The sequence below is a fragment of the Benincasa hispida genome, chromosome 10 (assembly GCF_009727055.1).
Source record: "Benincasa hispida cultivar B227 chromosome 10, ASM972705v1, whole genome shotgun sequence".
Taxonomy (NCBI): Eukaryota; Viridiplantae; Streptophyta; class Magnoliopsida; order Cucurbitales; family Cucurbitaceae; genus Benincasa; species Benincasa hispida.
In genome coordinates, this window is record NC_052358.1 from 45,946,786 (window position 1) to 45,957,571 (window position 10,786).

Genomic DNA, 10,786 nt, shown 5'->3' on the forward strand with positions numbered 1-10,786 from the left:
ATATGTGTTTGTGACAAAAAAGTCTATGGTTCAAATCTACTAACCCTATTGAACTGAAAAAATGGATTAATCATAATCAGATCCATTAAAACATTGCATTAGTGATCCATTTATGTGAAACTTGTAATTATATCCAATAAATATTTCAATTTTCATAAATTAACTAGTTTAGATGATTTATTAAAATTATCTTTCATCAATTCTTACATGTATAGTATCATTCGAATGTCATATTAATGACTAAATATGACCATTCCAACAAATTAAATTTCGGTTGATGAGCAAATAAATTTATGGCAATGGTTTGATTAAATTTCACCAAAGATAATATTAATAAAATATAACAAGACTATAGAAAAAGTGAAATGATGATAAACGAAGTTTAAGATGTTGAAATTGATATTGACATTTTAATCAACGTTATTAAACAAAAAAAAATGTTGATTTCTACGAGTGTTTTTCTAAATGAAAAATTTATAAAAATATGTTAAATCAAAATTGAATTATTTTTTCTTTAAAAGTCTAAATTGTTTATAAATATTATTATTAATATTTTCCATCTTTCTTTGATATTTTTATCGATATTTATTTTTAGACTAATTGATTTTGTGTTTTAATTTTCTTGTTTTTGAAAACTGCATTTTTTCTTTCGTGGTATCTTACTATGATTTTTCATTTCTTAAAAAGAAAATTATTTGAATTATTAATCACAATCTAAATTAAAAATAATTTTTAAACTTGGCATAAAATGTTTTAGAAAATAGATTTGGAAAAAAAAAACAAAAACAAAGTCATGAGTGGAGCTAGTATTTATATTATTATTATTATTATTTTTAATAAAAGACAACAAGTCAAATAGTTATAGACCTTCACCCTTAGCCTTCTAATTTATGAAAATTGTTTTTTGATTCTTACGTTTTCTTTATTATAGTTTTCACCCCCTCTTAAGAAAACATTTGGATTTTTGGTAAATTTTGACTTTGATTTTAACACAAAGAAACTCTACCGAAAAGTCATGTTTATAAAAGTTGAAATCCTTGGCCCTAAACTTTGGATTTTGTTATATTTTGATATCTAAATTTTAAATAATAATAGGATTAAAACAAACACTTTTAAAAGTTCAGGGACTAAAATAGATACTTTGAAAATTTATGGACTAAAATAGAACAAGATTCAAAGATCATGAACCAAAATAAAATTTAAATCTATTTATAAATTTAAATTCCAAAAACCAAAAATAGTGGATTGTGTTTAATGGAACCTTAAACATTAAAAATGTATTTTAACCATATACTCAATTTTTTTTTTAAATTTTATATACAACTTCAATATATATATATATATATATATAGTTCGAGATTAAAAAGATTTGAATCTTTTAACTTCTTGGAAAAGGTATATTATATTTGTCTAAATCAGTTAGACTATGTTCAAGTTAGCATAAGATTTCTAATGGGTTCTTAAAATTTCAATATTGTGTTTAAAGATTTTTAAATACAATACACCTCATATTTAATAATTTTTTAGAAACTGCAAACGCATTAGACGATAAAAAATTTAGGATCTAAATTCAATTTTATATCTAATAGATTGATTAACTTTTTCAATAATGAATATATCAAGTATTAGACAATTTTATAAAGTAGGATGAAGGATGAATATGAAAATTTATCTAGCATTCTCCAAATTGTCTAAATATTATTTTAATTATAAACTTTCTGTATTTAAACTCACAATCATACTTTATTAAATTTATATATTTAAAAGTATATAAATAATTTTAAATATGAAAAATAACTTTTAGCTAGTTAAGCTAGTTATGTGTATTTAAAAGTATACAAAACGTTCTCATGACTAGGTGAAAGTAAATCCAAAATTTAATGACTAAACTTATAATTTAATGGACAGTTTGGTTGAGGGAAAAAAGGGTGGGAATGAGAATGGACTTACAAAGTTCATGTTTGGTTGGTGAGTTTTGTTTATTTATCTTAGAAAAGGTAATTCCTAGGTATCTTTTACCCACACAAATGAAGGAATTGAATACCCATTGAGAAGTGTGGGTTTTCATGTCTTCCCTTTCTACCAGAATTTCCTTCCAGCCGTGAAAATTCATCTCTCTGCTTTGAATGCCGCCCATCTCTCTGCTTCGGTGTTGCTGTCTCTCTTTCTCTCTTCTCGTCGACGCGATTTTCTGCTTCCCTCTTGGTACTTACATTCTTTCCATCTCCATTTATGTCTTTTTTCTCACTTCAGTTTATGTCTTTATTCAACCTCCCGCCTATTGGTACTTCAATCTCCCGTCATTACATTCTTTTTTTAGTGTTGTTTATTTATGTCTTTCAATTTTCTACTGTCTATTGGTACTGATTTATCTTTTTTCCTCTATTTATTGATTTTCTGTTCCATTTATCTCTTCTTTTTTCAGAGAATAATTCTTTTTTCCGAATGTGATAACCATTGTTCAATTTATGATAAATCATTCTGATGTTATTAATAATCATTCTAATGTGGTTATCAATATGATAACCACATTTTTTAGGAATACAGAATGTAGAATATATTTTTTTCTGTTCCATTTATCTCAACTACTCCATTCGGAAAAAAGAATATGATAACCATTGTTCCCTATTTAAGATGTGGGGAAGACGACTATGATAACCACACTTTTGTTATATGGGATTTTTCTGTTCCCACAAAAATATCATTCACTTTTGTAATCAAACTATTATCATTTCTCTCTATTATCATTATTTCTTTGTAATCAAACTATTACTTTAGGCAAATTCTCTTTTGTAATCAGATCCCGTCTTCACACATGTTTCTCTATTCCAAATGTGGGAATTTTTTCTGAAACTCAGTCATTAAAGCCAAAGCCAAAATTCTCTTGATGAAGGATATTGACATTCTCTCTTAATTTTTTCTTTCAATTATATTGTCCTAATATCATTCTCTTAGCTTCTCATTTTATCTATGTTGTCATAATATAATTATTGCATAGCTTTCATTGGTTTATTTGGTGGAGTTTGTTCGATTTCTTATCTAATTCGGTTGGGTTTTGGTTTTGTGAAATTTAAGATATGTTTGATGGGTTATTTGATTTTACCTTTTTTTCTGACTTTTCTTAATTGTTCAAATTGAAGTAACTAGGATCCTATTCATTCTTCACGTTTTTTTTTGTTCTCTTTTGATGTATTGAATGAGTTGATTTGCTACATTGTGATTTATTTCTAAGAATTATTTATTATAATTAACTAATGATGGGATAAAACATTTCGTTTATCATGCAGATATGAATGACATATATTCAGCTACTGAACAACAAATTCTTATTGTCTTGTTGTCATATTTAGAGATAATAAAGTAAGCAATGAAAATATCTTTTCTATTGGTGGTAATACTATTGTATAAAGGACAAACACGTGACAAAATTATGAGTGGAAGTTCTTTCTATAAGCATCGAATTAGACAACTAAACTTTTTTCGTCTAATACATGAGAGTGATTTAGCATGTTTCGAGACAACACGAATGAATAGGAGATGTTTTACTATATTATGTCATATGCTTAAAACAATTGGCAAATTAAGAGGCACGACACATGTAGAAGTTGAGGAGATGGTTGCAATATTTTTACATATCCTTGCACATGACGTTAAAAATAGAGTTATATGTCGATATTTTGTACGTTTAGGAGAAACAATTAATAGACATTTTAATATAGTTTTGAGCTCTGTGATACGACTACATGAGTTATTACTTAAACATCCTGAGCCTGTTCCTGCCAACTACTTGGATGAAAAATGGAAGTGGTTTAAGGTAATTTTTGTTTTATAGTTTTGCTCATGTTTAAATATTAGTAGATGGTTTAATTAATTTAGAGTCTTCTTTGTATGTAGAATTGTCTAGATGCACTAGATGGAACCTATATTAAAGTCAATGTGGGTATTCTCGATAGACCTAGGTATCGAACCAGGAAGAATGAAATTGCTACTAATGTCCTAGGAGTTTGCTCCCAAGATATGCAATTTATCTATGTTTTACCTGGATGGGAAGGTTTAATTCTGACCCAAGATTTTTACGAGATGCTATATCTAGAGGAATGGATTAAAGATTCCAAAAGGTAACATGTATGATATTAGGATTGGTATGTAGTTTGGATTAGAAACACTTTGTACATACATTCTCAAGTATTCAGTTGGTGTATTTAGGTTGTTACTATCTATATGATGCTGGCTATACAAATGGTGAAGGATTTTTGGCTCCTTACAGAGGACAACGATATCATTCAAAAGATTGGATGCAAGGATACCAACCAAGAACTCCAGCTGAATTTTTTAATATGAAGCATTCATCTGCAAGGAATGTAATAGAACGGGTATTTGGCCTACTAAAAGGTCGATGGGCTATTCTTTGAGGGAAATCTTACTATCCAGTAAAAGTTCAATGTCGCATTATTACAGCTTGTTGTCTCATTCATAATCTTATAAGAAGAGAAATGCCTGTAGATCCGTTAGAAGAAGATGAAATTGGAGACACTCATTCAAGTACTTTTGACATGGATAGTGATTGAATAACACATGTTGAGAGTTCAAATGAATGGACAAATTGGAGAGATAACTTAGCAATTGAGATGTTTGAGAAGTGGAGGGGCATTAGATATTAATACTAGGATGTATTATTATGATGTAAACATGCACCTTGTTATAAGCTTTTATGAAACATTATGAACTACTATATTGCTACTTACTTCATAATTATGATATGTGATGTAATAGAACGAGCATTTGGGCTATTAAAAGGTCCAGCTGACATGTTTGAAGTAGAAGAACGAGAAATGGACAACAATGATTTTTGGAGAGAAATGGATGGTTTTTATGTGCCTGATTCACCAATAGTTGGAGGGGAAGAAGTGGATGGACCTACCTCAATGAGTGAAGCGGTAACAAATATATAATCTAATGCACACACATCAAATAGGTCTAGTAAGAAAAAAGCAAGAAGTATGGACCCATTGGTGACGACAGTGAATGGTCTTGAGAATGTTATGAGCAATCATCTTTCAAGCGCTAATGATAACATTCAAGAAATTGCTATGTTTTATCGACAAGTAGCTGAACAAGAGTCTACAAGAGAAGCACGTTGAAACTCATTAGTTAGTGAAATAGAAAGGTAGATGGATTAAGTGTTTGACAAAGGGTGAGAGCGGGTGAGATTATCACTAAAGACCAATCTCAGATTGATTATTTCTTTAATCTTCCACATGATGAAAGATATGAATTCATAATGGAGGTTTTGCAAGAAGACGTTCATTCTTAAACTGTGGGAATATCGTAGTATCTTATATGTAATAGGAGACTTTATAACATGTTATACATGGGCAATTATGTATATATATATATATATATTTTGGTGCTCTTATCAAATGATGCGTACTCCTTATTTTGAGCTAGCATGTTAGTGCTTGCTAAGTATCTTCATTTTGAATGAATGTTACATTGTACTTTTGTTTGTAACTACGAATATTGACATAATATAAATGCTTATTTTGTCTACGTTTAGTATTTTTACTTTGATATTGGTTATATAGCATTTGGTAGCAGAGCTAAGTGATCGTGTAGCCGGATAAGCGATCGCGGGGTCTTCGTGGGCGATCGTTTAGTGTTACTCAGCGATCGTGTAGCCGAGCTCAACGATCGTATAGCATTTGGTGGGCGATCGTATAGCATTTTGTTACTCAGCGACCGTGTAGTCGAGCTCAGCGATTGGTGTAGCATTTGATAAGCGATCGTATAACATTTGGTAAGCAAGCCTATAACACTGGGTAGGTGTTCGTATAGCATTTTGTTACTCGACGATCGTGTAGTCGAGCTCAGCTATTGTGTAGCATTTGGTAGGCGATCGTATAGAATTGGGTAGACGATCGTATAACAATTTATTACTCAACGATCGTGTAGCAGAGCTAAGCGATCGTGTAACCGAGCTCAGCGATCATGTAGCATTTGGTAGGCGATCGTGTAACCGAGCTCAGCGATCATGTAGCATTTAGTAGGCGATCGTATAGCATTGAGTAGGCGATCGTATAGCATTGGGTAGGTGATCATATAACATTTTGTTACTCGACGTTCGTGTAGCAGAGTTAAGTGATCGTTTAGCCGAGCTCAACGATCATGTAACATTTGGTAGGCGATCGTATAGCATTTTGTTATTCAGCGATTGTGAAGCGGAGCTTAACGATCATGTAGATAATTTAACCGATCGTATAGTATTTTGTAAACGATCGTTTGGATTTTTTTTCACAATCTCAATTTTTTTAACTAACCCAAACCAGTTGGGTTGCTCGGTTTTTTCGAGTCTTCGATTTTTTTAAACACCCCTAATTCCCATGCAACACCAAACACATTTCCTACACAACCAAACATAGTTATCTTTAATTCCCACACATACTATTCCTAGACATTGTTTTCCATGCACAACCAAGCATAGTCATCTTTGATTCCCAGTAATTTTATTCTCAGACATATAATTACCAGATATCCTTAATTTCTGGGCATTGAGAAAATTTCAATCCAAACGGCCCCTAATAGTGTTATTCATATAAATATAATTATAAGACTTGGGTTTGCAAGTCCAACTAGTGAGATGCACCTAATCACATACAACTAATTTTAATATACTGGAAAACAAACTTTTTTTTTAAAAAAAAAAAACTGCCACGTAACAAAGTTTCATTAGTGTGCAGTTGAAATGTAGAACGATGGATGCGACTATTAAGTTTTTTCTCATAAGTTTTTTTCTCGTAAGTCAAATTGTGGAGTAATAATTTAACATCAATCTTATAATAGGTACGAGAATGGTACTAGATACAATGTTATATTACACTAATGGAGGGATTTGACAAACTACTTTGCCTTGCACCTAGGACTTTGTGTCTTATTGATGTCACATATCTTCTCTAAGTTTATTTTTCCTAGGCCCACCACCATGAAGACTAGTATGAATTGCTTTCTAGTCTCATCTAGGCTAAACTCTTTCTAATAGATTTCGGCCACATTTACCTTGAAAAAAATATAATAAGCCAATGATAATGTGAAAAATGGACTCTATTAGGACTTTAGTGTTTACTTGTGTTCTACATCTTATTGACACATGAGGTACACTTCCAAATTTATAATAAAAAACACAAACGGATTGACAAGCGAAGTATGCTGAATCTAATTGCGTTCCGAAAATTACGTCGAACCGTTAGGATGATTATTATTATTATTGTTTCAAAGCAAAAATTATGAATTTTGACACATTTACTGTTATCAATACTGTTACTATTTGACCATTAAAAATAACGGTAACTGTAAATGTGACCAAATTTATAACTTTAAGTAAACGCAATCAAAACAATCCAATTACATTTGTGATTCAACCTTATTATAATTTCATTACATCTACATTCATTTTGGCTTAGTGTAATTTTTAGCCTAGGTTTTCTTTTCAAATTTTATTATTCAAAAAGTTCACCTTTTCCCAACTTTTTAAAAATGCACTTTGGATTCCATGTCATAATTTTAAGAATAAAAATTGAAAACAAATTTTATTAAGGTTTCAAGATTATTTTTTTAAAAAATTGGATAGCATAATAAATAAATTTAAAAAATAATTTTATTTTTAATAAATAAATAAATAAGTTTTTTTAATACCTTTTCGGTTGCTAAATTTTGAGATTGATTTTCATTTAGTCCCAATTTTTAACTTTTAAAATGTTATACATTATTCAGTCTTTGAATTCAATTTCAATTTGATCCATATATTTCAAAATTAATTTTCACTTATTTTTTAAAAAAGATTATTTTTTCACTAATTCAATGTTAATGTCCATTCATTAATTTAAAAAAAGTAAAAAAATATATTATAANATATTGGATTAGGAGATGGAGAGATTTGAACCTCTAATCCGTAGTAAACTATGCTAAATATACACCTTACTCTTACCTTACTATCCAACTAAAGAAACATATTTAAAAAAAAAAAAAAAAAAAAACTAAAGAAATATAACAAAATGACAAAGTTCGTTATGAGTTTAAATCCTATTTTAATTATAAAACCTTCCATATTTAAAACACACCATCATACTTTTAAATATCACTAAAAAAAATCATACACTTAAATATTAATAATTTCGTTCTTACATTTACCTAAATCAAATTTGTTATCAAATGACCTAAGATTTCTGCTGATATATGCAAACAAATTTAAGAATCAAGACATTTTAAGGAAGAAAACAAAATTTAAATCTAATTTGGAATTAACTGAACATTATTTTCATGATTTAGTATTATTATTATTATTATATACTAAAAGTCATAAATCTGGTTGTGAAATAAAGGCAATTCATAAAAAGAAAACAGCAATGGAATCGAGTCAAATCAGCCGACCTGCAGCAAAATCTAAAAATGGAGTAAGCTAAGCAGAAGTAACAAACAAAACGAAGAATAATCCATCAAGGTTTATTGGATTCTTTTCTGTATAGTTTGATTTCCAAAAAAAATCAATTACTGGTGTTCATCAATGAAAAATAAAAAAAATGGAAAAAGGAAGGAAAAAAGGGATAAAATTCGAAAATCCTACCGAAAAAGTGAGACGGTTTCTTTTCATATTTGTTTTCAACTTCAACTTTTTCCCGGAAAATTTGCCTAGAAAATCACAGCCTCGATGCTGGCTTTCTTCGTCGTGTTGCAGACGGGGCAAAACTCGAGAGTACTTTCGCATGGCTTACACGAACAGAGGTGCCTGCAAGGCAACAACAGCACGCACGAAATCCGAGAGTTACAGATTTGGCAAATCATCATCATCTTCTTCGTCTTCCTCTTTTTTCCGTAATCAATGGCGTCGTCTTCTCCGTCTCTGTTGTTGTTGTTGTTTGACTCCGCATCGTTCGCGCACGATGAAAGCCTTTCTCTGATTTGATTGAGTGCGTGACTAAGCGATGCTACCATTGCTTGATTCTCTTGTACGGCTCTCTTCCGTTCTTGATTCTCCATTTGTAATCTCGTCAATAATTGTTCGAGATGGATTTTTCTCACGTTCGCATTAGCGATTTCTTCATCTTTCTGCTGAAACAGAACGCGCGTTCTGGTTTCGATCTGGTTCAATAACACTCCGATTTCTTGATTTATTTTGTGGTGCAGAAGTACTCTGAATCTTTCACTCTGTTACAGTAGAGAAATCGAAACACTCAAGAACAAAATATCAACAACATAACTAATTCACAGAGAGAAATCGAAGTAAAGACCTGCAATCGAATTAAGCGATCGATCTGATCCGTCGACATCTCCGGCAAGAAAGAGAGAGTGTGAAGATCGTCAGAACTGGACTGAGCGTTTCCTGGTTGAAGAGGATGATGATTAGGATGAAATAATTGATGAAACTGATCAGCAGGAGTAGAATCGGAGGGAAGAAGGCCAAAATTCCGGCGCTGTAACTGCAATTGAATGGCCATTTTTGTGGTGGTTGAGTAATTGTTCGAAAACAGAAATCAAAACGGCAAAAGAAAAAGAAGAAAACGAAATTACGCGGCGTTCCCGCTTTCAAAAACGCAAATGGGCGGAATCCTTGCCTGCTCTGCATACAACAAAGAAGAAAGGAAAGAACTCAAGAATCCATAGAGTGGTTGTTCTTACGAAATCATATAATGTTCCCAAGGATGATAACAAAAGATACTGCCTCTCCTATGCTGTGTGGATATATATATATATATATAATTTAAAAAAAAAAATAGGAGAGAGAAAGAGGGGGTTTCTCTCTCTAAAATGGGAGTTTAATAAGGGAGGCTGTAAACACCGAGGAGTGCATGCAGATATGGTGAGTAAACAATCCGGTGGGTCAGATATTTAAAGTGGACATACTTTTCTTTTTCTTTTTCTTTTTCTTTTTAAAAAAATTATTTTATAAGTTTACAAAAGAATATTGGATTTAATTTATTTTTTTAAAGTATTTAAGACATATTTAGTAGACCCAACTAAGATTCAATACAAGAGAGTTGCATTGAAGGCCCGACTGGTTGGCCTTGGCCTCGGGCCCGAGGTCGAGGCAGACCCTTTCCCAATATCTAATAGGGCATATTTTACACATGTCTCGATCCAAAGTAACATTTTAGGTTGAAGATATAGCCTAAGGAAGATGCTCGACCTCGGATCCGAGGCCAAGGCCAACCCAAGCCAAACATGAAAATGGGAGCACCTCTTGGCCCGGTTGGTTATCTGATTATCCTTAGACAACTCAGAAATCTAGAGAATACGCTAGGTCAATTTTCTCTATAAATATATCATTTTAACTTCATATGAGATAACTTGAATCTTACTCCCAAACTCTCTAGTTTCCACATTCTTTCACTCTTTGACTTAAGCATCAAAGTGTGTATGGCAAACACTACATCAGTGGACCACACGTATGAGGAATTTTTCTCTTTTCCATGCCACATTTTTCTCTCCTTTAAACAAATCAATTGCTAGTGTCACATCAAGGTCATGCGCGTTCTCCTATGTCCAAAGTTTGGCATCAATAATAGGGCTTAAGTTTTAAAAACCAAGAACTTACCATGTTTGTTAATAATTTTTTGTCTCTATTTTGGAATTTATGTTTGTTTCTTTTCAAATTTTTCAATTGCAATTTTTATTTTTTTATTTAAAAAACATTTGAATTTTAGTCGAGTTTTAAAATAAAAAAAAACAAGTTTTTGAAAATATTAATAGAAAATAGATAACAAAAATGTGTGGGTGAAGGTAATGTTCTATCAAC

The 10,786-nt window shown here is 31.1% G+C and overlaps 1 protein-coding gene across 1 annotated transcript; it reads right to left on the reverse strand.

Moving 5' to 3' along the window:
- Positions 1 to 8,367: 8,367 nt before the first annotated feature.
- On the reverse strand, positions 8,368 to 9,839 carry LOC120088701 (probable BOI-related E3 ubiquitin-protein ligase 3). Its single transcript, XM_039046124.1, has 2 exons — positions 9,282 to 9,839; positions 8,368 to 9,198 (listed from the first exon to the last, which is right to left on the reverse strand). The coding sequence occupies exons 1-2, from the start codon at positions 9,486 to 9,488 to the stop codon at positions 8,683 to 8,685; spliced, it is 723 nt and encodes a 240-aa protein (XP_038902052.1). The 5' UTR covers positions 9,489 to 9,839; the 3' UTR covers positions 8,368 to 8,682.
- Between the last annotated feature and the right edge of the window lie 947 nt (positions 9,840 to 10,786).